We start from the raw sequence: 12,739 nt of genomic DNA on the forward strand, positions 1-12,739 counted from the left end.
TCATGATCAATTGTTAAAAAGTTTGAAATTATAAAATAGTATATTTTATTTTGCAATATTATTTCACATCTATAATCGATTTTTTTTTTTTAAATAATTATAATTTTTTAATCGACGTAATTTGTCGCCGCGCACAATCGTAGTGCATTTATTCCTTGTATTCTTCTAGGTTTTTTACTCCCCGGATAGTGGTTCGGAACAGTCACTCTGTTATCGTCCACGAAGCAATAATTTAACTTCTTCATAATTCGCTCGATAAGCGTTCCCGTTGACATATCTTTTCTGTCACGACTCCCGCTTTTTCTTAAGCATAATCGCATGTCTTGTGGTTTCGCCGTTTCTGCCGCGTGAATTTGAATGGCGGATGTCTGCACAGATGAGGGTACTGTGAATGCAGGAATTGGAAGAAACTAAGAAAAATTAATAATGCTAGTCGAAAAAAATCATTGAAATATATATTTTAATATTTGTCTTCTCATTATATTATGATATACTTATTTATTTTATATATTATTTATTATATGTAATAATAGACGCAGAGAGAGAAAGAGAGGGAGAGGGAGAGAGAGAGAGAGAGAGAGAGAGAGAGAGAGAGAGTTAATTCACACATGAATAATTACGTAAATATTAAAAATTAATGAATTAATAGATGCTATTTACATCTACTTACTTAAATTCATGCCATTTTTATTTTCGGATAATCGCATGCTCGATTTCTCGCCAGTTATCCGCTGCGTTTTCTCCTTAGCTACGATCTTCGATGGCCTGCTCCTTAATTCATTTCTAATTACTTCTTGCGAATCCTTGGCCGCGCGATTTGCAGCAATGCCTTTCGTCGGCGTCGTCGATATCTTTGAATTCGTTACGGAAGTCGAGGCCGAAGAGTTTCCTGCACGCGATCTCGCAACGCTTTTATCGGCGCTCTTTAACAGATTCTTAAAGATATTTGTCTCTCTCGCAGATGATGATTCGCGCTGAGAAGATCCCCGCGCATTTTTCAGATTCACTGTCGAAGGTCGATTACCACGGGAAAATTTGTCGTTGAGGTTCAATTGCGCGGCTGACTTTTGCATTCGCTCGTTTCTGGAGGGTGACGTAAAGTTCGAAATGACAGGGAACGTGAAGAGGGATGGGAAACGTATTGATGCGGATGTATCGCGGGATGAATCCTGATGTCTGACATGTCTGGATGAGTTACTCGTGACTCGTGGTACCAAATGTCGAAGTTCCGTCTGTAGCTTTTCGATCTCGTCGAGACGCACCAGGATACCGTCGATACTATCCTTGGCCATTTCGGAGTTTCGATAATTAGACAATTACATCTTGAATGTTATTTTTATTGGATGTTATTTCCCTTGAAAATTTAGTTTCTTTCACAAAATACGATATTGAATGATCTTCAACGTGAAGATCATTCACATTTTGACATTTAAGCGATGCGATGTTATTTGCCGGCGAGGCATATCGTCGATTAGTAATCTCTATTGTTTCTACATTTATGGTTTTGAAGATATTGGAAAAATAGATGATTTATTCTATAGTTATCAATATTCTACGGTATATTTAATTTGATGTATAATTAAAAAGAAAATTTTTTTCGCATATTTTAAGTTATTTGAAACAGATTTAAGACCAAAGCAAAAGTATAAAAACTTGTCATAACTCAATCAACATCACCAACACTAATTGTAAGATTTACTTTTTCATAAATAAATAAATAATGAGACGTAATACATACACGCTTATATTTAAAATGATATATTTACATTTAAATATATGAATAAATAACATTATATTACAATATGCACGTGCTCGCTCATTCTCTCTCTTCTTTCTTTCTCTCTACAACATTTCATATATCTAATATGTTAAGTACAATAATTTTACAACAATTTGAGAGCAAATATTATAGAAATCCTGAGTATCTCACAACTGAAATATTCATAAGCAGCTCTAAGTTATTCTTAGTTGTTTATTAATCTTTCTATTGCAGATATCTCAATGATTTCTTCAACATTTTCTTTGACAAGATATTATTATTCAACATTCGTAGACATAATGTTTTGTTTCAACCAATATTCTTTAATCATGTCGGCGCCTTTCTCGCCGATCATGATTGTCGGCGCGTTCGTGTTTCCGCTCACAATATTCGGCATGATCGAGGCGTCAATCACGCGAAGCCCAGCGATACCATAGACCCTGAGTTGTGGATCGACAACGGCCTCGGGATCCGAATAAGCTCCCATTTTACAAGTGCCCACAGGGTGGTAAATCGTTACGCTATAATGTCTAATCATGCATTCCCAATATTCATCGGTAAACATCGGAATATGTTTGCATCCTGGAAACTGTTGCGAGTTTAATTCGCTTCCGAATCGTTTAAAAGCATTGGTTCTGCTCAGGGCCACGCTGATCTTTACTCCTTCGATCAATGTGGCCATATCTTCCCGATTTTTAAAATAGTTCGGATAAATGGCGGGATGATCAAACGGATTCGTACTACGTAATTTAATCATACCGCGACTCTTCGGTCGTAGCAGCATAGGAATCACGCTCCACGCATCTTTGTTGCTGATCGGCCCGAAAACCGCGTCATAAAAATGCTTCGTTAATCCATGTATCTTTCTGATTTGCGCACCGTTGTCCGAATTAGTTGAGCCAGATACAAAATGCAGCTCGATATCGGGAAAGTCTAACGAGGCGTTCGTATATTTAGTATTGACGAAAGCAACACCTTCTACGCCACCTAAAACTGTTAGAGGTCCATCGCCTAACACCGCGTACTGCATCGCTGTTTGTATATTTTGCAACCGATTCTGTATTATCGAAATTTCCTTGTTGATTAAGAATGCGAGTCCACCCAAGCCAACATGATCTTGAAGATTGTAGCCGACCTGAAAGTGCAGGAATTTTGTAATAAATGAAATAGAAATTGCTAGAAAAATTTGGGGGAGAATTTTTTTAATATTATCTATATAATATTTTATATATATAATATTTTATATATATATATATATATATATATATATATATATATACATATAGTGTAAAGTTATAAGAAATATTTAGAATTATAGATTTAAAAAAATATTAAAATTCTTGAACTAACCCTGCTGTCTTGAATCACGGGAATCCCGAGCTCCTGCAAATGTTCCTTTGGCCCAATTCCGCTTAACATTAATAGTTGCGGAGAATTAATCGCGCCCGCAGATAAGATTATCTCTTTGCTCGCGCGTATCCGAAACACCTTACCATCTCTGACAAACTCTACTCCATAAGTACGCTTTGATTGGGGGTGCACCAGCACTTTAGTCACGTGTGTGTGCATTGCCACGTGCAAATTCTTCCTGAGTCTGGCCGGTCTGAGAAACGCTTTCGCACTTGAACAACGACTACCATGTCTGATGGTACCTTGAGCGATCATGAAACCGGTCTGATACTTGCCATTAATATCGCGATTCTCGTAGCCCATCTCTTGGCCGGCCTGAACAAAAGCTGCGGCCAGAGGTGTGTGCCACGGTGCCTCCTGAACAGTCAGGTATCCGCCGCTCGCATGATACGGGGTGCGAATTAAATAAGGATTTTTGTTGTCCTCAGATTTTTTGAAGTAGTACTGGACGTCGCGCGAGCCCCAACCGGTACAACCTTGCTGCTCCCATATATCATAGTCACGCCTATTGCCTCTAATATAGAGCATGTAATTTAGCACACTTGATCCCCCGATCACTTTTCCACGTGGCCAATTGCAACGCTTATTCTCCATCGCTAGAAGTATTTAATAATATATAGAAGAGAAAGAGAGAGAAGGGGAGGAGGGGAGGACTACTTGCTGAATTTTAAAAAAGAAAAAAAAATTATACCTAAACAAACATCATCTTGTGGTTCTGTTTTATATTGCCAATCCAGTTGACTAAGTTGTAGATAACCCGCAAGTAAAGGCACGTCTGAAATCTCCGTTTCGTCACCGCCTGCTTCCAGCAATAATACGTTCCAATCTTCGATCTCAGATAGACGGCTAGCGACTACAGCTCCTGATGTTATAAAAGGAAGAGATATTTGTATCAGAATTATTAATCAATAACGAAAATTTCTGATGAACGTACCTGCACTACCACCGCCTACCACTATAAAATGATAAGTAGGCAGTAGCACCTCCGATGGCATGTTGATCGGCGACGCTTCATTGTCTAAAACTTCGTATTGGAAGTAGACAAGCGCAGCAGCAAGAATCGGAAAGAACCATGACAGCCCGCTGGAGGCTGAAGTTAAACTTCCTGCTAAAATGCTTTCGACACCCATTCTATTTTAGCCGTAGCGTTTTTTACTAGTGCACTGGACTAGTGAGCTGGAATTTAAAATTAACACACATAAATAAATATTGATTTCATCAGAATAAAACCTCGGATAATTTTAGTACCTCTAAGCATGTACTTTCATCAATGTGTCTTTCATAACGAGATAGATCACGACACAAACCAACTCACTGTATTGCTGGAATGAAACTAATATCTGCGCAACCATCACATTAGAAATTGACGAAGAGTCAGTTCACCTGGCTCAATCTGTACGATCTCGATGCGAAGTGAATATCAATTACTCGTGAAACTTTCAACTGTTAAATAATTTTAAACTAACTTTGGCATATATATGAGATTTCAAATTTAAAAGAAATTATCTAATTTATCTAAATTTTGCTACTGATAAAAAAATACGTTCAGTAATTTCATAATATTTTTGAATTTGATGACTGATTAGCATACATTAAGTAATTCTTGGTCATCTTTTGAAGATGAATTTTATTCAAATAATTGTTCAAATAACACACGTTTGTAAATTGTCTTTCAATTATATATAGTTTAGATAATGCACGTTTATTTGAAAATTTTATCTGTTTCAGATAGTTGATATAAAAAGATACGTGATATTTACTCCAAACATATTAAGAATTTACTTAAATCAGAAAAGAGAAGCACCATTAAAATGTGAATAAAGATAAAAAAATCAAGAGAAAAATGTGAAGCCTTGCTTATATCGGGTTGCTCGGATCGAACGGATTTCTAACACGAACTAAACGATTTGCAAATTGGTTTACTTGCTTTCTGAAAAAAGTTAGTACATTGTTTATGTTAAATAGATCACACATACAAACAAATACACTCACATCGCATAATTATATCTCTGCCTACCTTTTTCCTGTCCTCATTCAAGCTATGTCAAGATTAATCCGTTCTTTTTGTTTGTATTTTGATGCACTAATGTAGATTTGACGATATCAACACGGACATTATTACACTAACTAATATTTATTACACTATCAATATATATATATTCAGCAAAAAAATTTGACGAGCAAATATGTGATTGTTCGAAGAGAGAAATGATTTTTCCACTCCATAATTGTATCAACTTAAACAAGAAATTTCTTCGCGAGATGATATCGATAGATCTCGAAATTTATAATTATCGATTAATTATCGACAAAAGAGGAGACAAAATGAATCATCTAACTCGGAGAAGAGAGTAACACTGACCATGACTTTGCTTCAGCCTTGACTACTCGCCTGTATTTCATTGGTATATCGGTCGTATACACAGACAGGTTTCCGGACTCTCTTCCATGGATGTGACGCATAACGGTCATCGATTCGCCTCTCTCTTTCTCTTTCAATTTTTCTCTTTGTCCAATGAACTGATAATCTTCCTTCTGATTACCAGCTTGGTCCCGTTTTTCACTGTTGTTCCCTTCCAGCCTTCTTCAGAAACCACCGTTTCAGCTGGAAAATATTGGAACGCAAAATCTTAATTAATAATAAAATAATTTGAACAAATTAATAGTTATCATTCTTGTCAACAAATTTCTTTTTTCGAAAAAATTCATTTTCAATTTTCTTGAATTTTTGCTACATGTAATGTATTTGCGCATTCACACATAGCAAAAATTAAAGAAACTAGAAGATTTTTTCTTTTCCCTAAAAAAAGGAACTTGTGTTTATACATGTAAATAAATATTTATATACATGTTTGTAATATAAAATTAACGAGAAAGTTGCATTAGACATTTTAATTGGTGATCGTACGTGACAGTTCTCACGTTTACATAATGGATTCGGGGAATTCTGTGACGTATTGCGAACTTACGGTAAAGAACCACTCATCCGGTATTAATAAGGCTGACCTACTTATTGTTGTAACACAAGCATTTGACAATTGCCCAGAATTATAAGCTAATCGATGATATCAAGACAAGATGCATTCTAAAAAAATCCTATATGAGAAAAAAAACGTCGACAAATGCATTCATATAATCTATCATTGCATTCATGCATTCAAATCTATCATTATCACTAGAAATGATCCTGAATCCAATATGTGAGAGCATAAAAACGGTGCAAAGCAATCACCCAGATAACGTAATGTAAAATTATGAAGGATAAATTATTATACAATGTCAATGATCAATTTTGAAAAAAAGCGTCCATATATATACATTTAATCATACTCAATATTTACTTTCAATTATAAATATATAAAATAAATGTATACGTAATCTAGTTTCTTTTTTCTTAATATTTCAATATTTTTTAAATTATATTCACGATTTAATATATATACTATAATTAAGATTATAGTAATTCAATGCGAAAAAGAAAGCTATGTACCATAGAGTTCCTTAACAAAATAACAATTTTAGATTTGACGAATATTAGAATAAAACATATAATGATTTTGCAATTTAATCCTCAAAAAAATTTATAATTAAACTAAAATATTATAAAACGCGCGTTAAATTGTAACCTTGAAAAATTTTGGCCATCATTTGTAGGAAATTAATCTTCAGCTATATTAATAGAGGTCTCCATGGTCTCTCCTGTCAATCCTCAAAATTAATAACAATTTCTGAAATGTATATAAGCATACAGAGTATTAATCTAGTTTTATTTAAATATATTATTAAAAATATAGAAGTTTATATTACTATATATACGCACACAAACATACATTAAAATATTGAATATTATATTGACATTACTCTTATTTTCTTTCTTTAAATGTATAATGCATAATAAGAAGCTGTAAAAAGATAATTAATGGATGCATGTTGCAATACAACTTCCAACCTGTATCATTGTTTATTTGACAACGCAGAAATTAACATTGATACTATCGTCGTCGCTATAGCTGAATTGAGCATGAGGATCTTGCAATTACGAAAAGAAATCATTGCATTTAAAAACGAAAATGAACTTTATTTAACCATGACATGTAATTTTTCAAGGTAATAAATGAGAAATTAAAAGATATTCTTGCCAACAAAACTTTTTATAAATATAAGAATAAATAATATAAAAATATAAATAAATGGTATAATTGATATAAAATATAAGTAAATATAAAAATATAATTGCATGTGTAAATACTAAATATAAATTTAAGATTGTTTATTTTGTCTATAAAAAATCAACTTCAAACTTATTGGAGAATCAATCTCTAAATATCATTCGCTAATTTTATTGTTAAAATGTGATTAAAATTTTTTATCCTGCAGAAGTTTTACATTTAAAATCATTGAAGCCAATTACAATTTATATGTTCGTACGTGTGTGTTTTATCGATTGATACTTGATGTATGAAAAACATTTTGATTTTCTAGTCTGACACCATCGGAATTAAATGATTCGACGAAAAACGTGGGGAAACGAACGGATGCACAGAACGAGTTGCAAAGAAATTTTAAAGGAGACGATTTACCAAACGGCACTGATTTATCCGCTCGTTTATCATTCACGAAACGTGCGCTGGAAATAAAAGCGACGAACGAGGCGGTCGTATTTAAAGAGGATTATCCGCGTGACAATAAATCAATCGAAGATGATGAATGGCCAAATAGATCGCGCGTGTCTGAAACGTTGGAAATGTATCGAAGATCCATTTCGGATTCTGAAAAATTTGGAAAAGAAATCAGCGAGAGATCGGGAAAGGTAAAAGATATCGGAGATGTAAAAATTTCATGTGTTGCCGATGAAAAATTGAAAAGTCCCGACAAGCATCAAAATAATAATAAAGAAGTCGTTATTAATAATATGTACGACTGTCCTTCGAATGTTACTACGTTAAAAATTAAAAGGAAGAGAATCTCCAGAGGCGTGCAGTATTCTTCCTTGATCGAGTGTCAAAATCACGCCAAGCGATTTCTTCTGGGCTATTTCGGATCGAAATCGACTGCGAAGAAATATAATTTGACGCGAAAAATGGAAAGGAAGGAAACTTTAACGGATAAAGAAGAGAAATTTTATATCGGATCACGAAACAAAATGAACGAATCGTTAGATGCGACAACAATTTGTAATGAATCTCACAACGTAAAATTGAATAATACAGATATGAAAGAAGAGCTTGAAAATGATACGAAAAAAATAGGAAAAATTATTTATCCAAGTGAAATGAACCGTAAAAAATTATTCATACGATTACAAAATACAAATGACACTGAAAAACGCAAAAAAGATAACTCGAAGAATCGTAAAGTGAAAATAAATCCTTTTGAAAAGTTGTGGCCGAGTAAAGCTTTAACGTGTAACAATAATCTAAAAGTACAGCAAAACAGATCGCTATGTAATTTCAATGTAGCTGATGATTCTGAAAATAATAAAAAGGAGACTGTTAAATCCAATTTCGAAACTAATCGGAATGATGCTCGTAAACACGAGCATGATTCACAAAATAAACAGAGTGTAAATATTTTAGATCATAAAATAGATTCGAATGCACGGAATGCAAGCGCAATTGCAAATTCTGATAGAGAAAGCATGGCGAATAAAGTGAAAGAAAGATTAGATACGTGCATCGTAGAATTAAACGGAATTATCGATGATGCTTGTGTAGTATTTGGTAGCGGAAAAAGCGTAGCGAGAACAGCTGATCGAGTGTAAAGTATGAGCTGCAAAGAATTTTTAATCAATTCACATTGATTTATCCACTTTTGTGTTCATCATCTTCACAAAGTAAATATAATAATAATATTAAGTGATAAGCAACGATTATTTTATCAGTGAAATCGCAAAAGCTTAAACAAACGAATTTTTACCGTGGTAAATTTCCTTAGTAAACATGCGTGTCTTATTTCGAGAAAGCTATGGAAACGAGAAAGAAACGATTTACATAAAATCAGAAGGTAAAATTTTTCTACAATATCCTTCCTCTCTCCAGACATTCAAGAAAATTATTGTTGTATACTGACTAGTCTTATATTAATTTGTATGACATCTGTTGGTTAGATGGCGTGAATGAAATGAGATTTAACTCAACCGAAACACAACCCATTTGTTCCCGAATTGTATCCATCGTTAAAGAAATATTTCTGCCACAAGGATATCCAGATAGTGTGCATTCCGATTACACGGCATATCAGATATGGGATACAGTGCAAGTTAGTTTAGATCATTAAGTAAACTTTTGACATATGTTTCATTGCGCCAATAATATAATGACAGAAGAAATTTATAAAGAATCTCTTTCTCTTATACTATGTAGCGAAGAATGTGGACAGATGATTTACGAAGATTGAACTTATTTTACAGGCTTCTGCGAGTACTATAATGAACACACTTGCAACCCATTCCATAATGATAGGAATAGGAGTTGGAGAGTCAAACGCTACACCCTTGGCAGCAGCAATAACATGGATTTTGAAAAGTGGTGCAGGGATGATTGGTAGTATAACGTTTGCATGGTGGAATGGGTAATAGATAAATTCATGGATACTCTTTAGTACTATATATTTTTATCACATTTGTATAAAATTAAAATTTGATGTCAAATGTGTAACATGTTTTCCATTATAGAACCAAACTAGATGGACAATGCAAAAAATGGAGGCTATTTGCTGATATTCTGAATGACATGGCAGCAGGAATGGAATTACTTGTTTCATATTTTTCATCGTATTCCGTTATAATTTTGTGCATCTCTACCATTATGAAATCTCTTGTTGGTGTTGCTGGTGGAGCTACGAGAGTAGCACTGATTCAACACCAGGTGAATAATTATTAATTCACATTATATAGTTTTAATTAACTTTATTAATATTACTTTGCTATCGTAGGCAATAAAAAATAACCTGGCTGATGTTGCTGCAAAAGATGGGAGTCAAGAGATGTGTGTAAATCTAATCGCATCATTCATTGGAGTCTTTATATTATCTTTGTTCCATGATGGACAGTATGTATTTAATATATTTAATGTATTTTACTATTATGTTATTATGAATATTATTATTAATGATGAAGACGTATATATATATAGATACTTAATAGAATTGTATCTCTTCCTGGTGGCAGTCCATCTCTATGCAAATTATTCGGCGGTTAAAGTACTGTGTTTAGATACACTCAATGAAGATCGTCTAGCCTTAATCATCAAAAATTATATGATAAATGAACGAATTCCTGAACCAAAGAAATTAAATAAAGAAGAATCGGTATTTCTACTTGACAATCCTAGTAAGATATTATTACAACTATACACTTTCACCATAGAGAAATATGTAACGAATCATGAATATTATTTTCAGCCAAAAGCATATGTGGGTTTGATATTAAAATTGGTGTTTCATTTGTAAGTGTCTTAAAGTGTCATCCTGATATGTCATCCACACAAGTGGAATTCTGGTTAAAATTATTTGAGGACAGAAAATATTTCATAATAATAGATATCGAAAAAAGGAATATATCTATAATTCTTAAAAAGGATATACAATCTGCTGAAATACTAGAAGCATATTTTTATGCTTCCATGTGTGGATTTTACATTTGTATGGCAAAAAAAATTCCAATTGTGAGTAGCAAAAACTTTTTTACATGAATAATAGAGAATTCGGCTTTTTTATGTTTTGTTATCAAGATATAATAACATAATTTATTATATAAATATTATTTTAATATTACACAGGACTTATTGTTGAGATCTGAAACATTTGAACCATCATATCCATTGTTGAATGTATATACTTTTTATAAAAAATATATGGATTTAAGTAGAAATATAGAATTATCGATTCCTGAACAAAGTATTTATGCTATAAATTCAATTGTCTCTAATGAATATAAAACATTCCTTGAGAGTCTGGATGCAAATGGTATTATATAGTTGCACATTTCGATATTTATTTACTGTTACAAGCACAGATATATAACTATTAATAATTATAGGTTGGAAAACAGAATCAAATTTCTTGACAGTTGGCGCATGGAGATTTTCTATGGGAGTTGGAGAATAAAATTGAAAATTTATTAAAGATAATAAAAACTTATAATAATCAACTATCTGAAAGGTATATTGTTTATATTAAAATAATATTTTTTTTATATAATATTGTAATAAGAAAATATAAAATGTGACATGACCATAAAAATAAAGTCACTTTGGGAAATATATAGGTAAGGAAATTGATTTTATTTCCAACAATTTATAAAAATATAACATGCCTTTTATTGCTGTACAAAATGATATAGATGACTCAAATTAAGACTCCTGCTCTGATCTTGGTCCAGTCTGTGATAAATGCTTTACTATATCCATCCAATTCCATCCTCGTGGTCTTTCACCTTTGCCATCTGCTTTATTCCATTGTTTACGCTTTTGTGCTTTACTTAAATGTTCTTTTTTAGGTTTTTTTACTATTTCCTCAACCTTAAATCACATCACTTTACTCTTACTTGACTCTTTCTAATAACTTTTTACTAATGTGTTGTGCAATATATATATTTATATACCTGTTGATTCTCATCTGTAATCTTCAGCTTACTAGTATGTGAATTTATATCAATGATTGAGTTTGGTTGCATAGACACTAAATCTGTGTAATGTTCTTGCACAGACTGAAATAACGTATATGTCATAGCGCTACCTAACCATTGTTCAGCCTCTGCCTCTATGAGACTCACCACCTTGTCCTTTACTTCTTCCACACTGCATATTCCAATTATTCATCTTTAATCAAAGTAATTGAATGTAAGAATAATCGAATGGTTGCTTGAATGCACTTACATATGTTTATTGTAAAATGTGTTCATATTGATAGTTGGTTTCTCTGTAGGATATGTTGCACCCCATGATATTTCCAGTAGAAATGATTTCATATCATTATCCTCACCATACTGTGTAACAAATTATTGTCATTGTATGAATAATCTATATATAATATTTAATTTGAAGCGACTAATTAAACAAGACACATTTTTATGTGTCTTGTTTACAATTGTTTCTTATTTTCTGCAATTAAAACGGAGCAAGCAAATAGTCAAATTATGAATGAAGAAAGAGGAGTGAGGAGATATCGTTGAGTGGAAATAATAGCTGCAAAGGATAGAACTTTTTTTATATCCATCTCTTTATATATATATATATATATATATATATATATATATATATATATATGCTGAATTATTTCTTAGGATACAAAAATATTTAATCATGACAAAGTTGTCGAAACCAGGAAACGCAAAGATGAGTCTCGCACCTTGTATTGAAATGTCGTGGGTGTCAACTGTTTGAAAGCCGGATCGCCGTCATATATCGAGAGTAACACTTCTCTTTCCTCCTCCTGGAGTTCGGCATCACTCATCGCCTTGTCCTTGTGAACTAGATGCTGAACAATCGTTGAACTATACTTGGAGTATACTTATACTATTGCGCGATCACACATGCGAATTTTAGGTTAAAAAATTGTATAATTTGGTTT

General features: G+C 32.9%; 5 protein-coding genes across 11 annotated transcripts; 2 read left to right on the forward strand and 3 right to left on the reverse strand.

Moving 5' to 3' along the window:
* Positions 1–550: 550 nt before the first annotated feature.
* LOC126859052 (uncharacterized) lies at positions 551–1,560 on the reverse strand. Its single transcript, XM_050609961.1, has one exon. The coding sequence runs from the start codon at positions 1,290–1,292 to the stop codon at positions 663–665; it is 630 nt and encodes a 209-aa protein (XP_050465918.1). The 5' UTR covers positions 1,293–1,560; the 3' UTR covers positions 551–662.
* Positions 1,561–1,783: 223 nt separating this feature from the next.
* Positions 1,784–5,752, reverse strand: LOC126859027 (glucose dehydrogenase [FAD, quinone]). 5 transcript variants are annotated; one of them, XM_050609912.1, is made up of 6 exons: positions 5,187–5,752; positions 4,418–5,095; positions 4,104–4,345; positions 3,861–4,031; positions 3,110–3,765; positions 1,784–2,894 (listed from the first exon to the last, which is right to left on the reverse strand). In XM_050609912.1, the coding sequence occupies exons 3-6, from the start codon at positions 4,297–4,299 to the stop codon at positions 2,037–2,039; spliced, it is 1,881 nt and encodes a 626-aa protein (XP_050465869.1). In that variant the 5' UTR covers positions 4,300–4,345; positions 4,418–5,095; positions 5,187–5,752; the 3' UTR covers positions 1,784–2,036. The 5 variants fall into 5 exon arrangements, with proteins under 5 accessions (XP_050465869.1, XP_050465868.1, XP_050465873.1 ...); XM_050609911.1 differs by having other exon boundaries at positions 4,418–5,099; XM_050609916.1 differs by lacking the exon at positions 4,418–5,095 and having other exon boundaries at positions 5,532–5,752.
* Positions 5,753–7,190: 1,438 nt separating this feature from the next.
* On the forward strand, positions 7,191–8,930 carry LOC126856944 (uncharacterized). The gene is made up of 2 exons (XM_050605977.1): positions 7,191–7,276; positions 7,652–8,930. The coding sequence occupies exons 1-2, from the start codon at positions 7,191–7,193 to the stop codon at positions 8,928–8,930; spliced, it is 1,365 nt and encodes a 454-aa protein (XP_050461934.1).
* Positions 8,858–11,432, forward strand: LOC126859031 (RUS family member 1). 3 transcript variants are annotated; one of them, XM_050609923.1, is made up of 10 exons: positions 8,858–9,002; positions 9,091–9,172; positions 9,276–9,427; positions 9,579–9,739; positions 9,843–10,035; positions 10,103–10,218; positions 10,303–10,499; positions 10,571–10,833; positions 10,948–11,134; positions 11,208–11,432. In XM_050609923.1, the coding sequence occupies exons 2-10, from the start codon at positions 9,109–9,111 to the stop codon at positions 11,273–11,275; spliced, it is 1,401 nt and encodes a 466-aa protein (XP_050465880.1). In that variant the 5' UTR covers positions 8,858–9,002; positions 9,091–9,108; the 3' UTR covers positions 11,276–11,432. The 3 variants fall into 3 exon arrangements, with proteins under 3 accessions (XP_050465880.1, XP_050465879.1, XP_050465878.1); XM_050609922.1 differs by having other exon boundaries at positions 9,104–9,172; XM_050609921.1 differs by having other exon boundaries at positions 8,959–9,172.
* Positions 11,433–11,463: 31 nt separating this feature from the next.
* Positions 11,464–12,727, reverse strand: LOC126859055 (RWD domain-containing protein 4). Its single transcript, XM_050609966.1, has 4 exons — positions 12,518–12,727; positions 12,046–12,155; positions 11,772–11,967; positions 11,464–11,688 (listed from the first exon to the last, which is right to left on the reverse strand). The coding sequence occupies exons 1-4, from the start codon at positions 12,620–12,622 to the stop codon at positions 11,521–11,523; spliced, it is 579 nt and encodes a 192-aa protein (XP_050465923.1). The 5' UTR covers positions 12,623–12,727; the 3' UTR covers positions 11,464–11,520.
* Between the last annotated feature and the right edge of the window lie 12 nt (positions 12,728–12,739).

The sequence above is a fragment of the Cataglyphis hispanica genome, chromosome 2 (assembly GCF_021464435.1).
Source record: "Cataglyphis hispanica isolate Lineage 1 chromosome 2, ULB_Chis1_1.0, whole genome shotgun sequence".
In the NCBI taxonomy this organism is placed as follows: Eukaryota; Metazoa; Arthropoda; class Insecta; order Hymenoptera; family Formicidae; genus Cataglyphis; species Cataglyphis hispanica.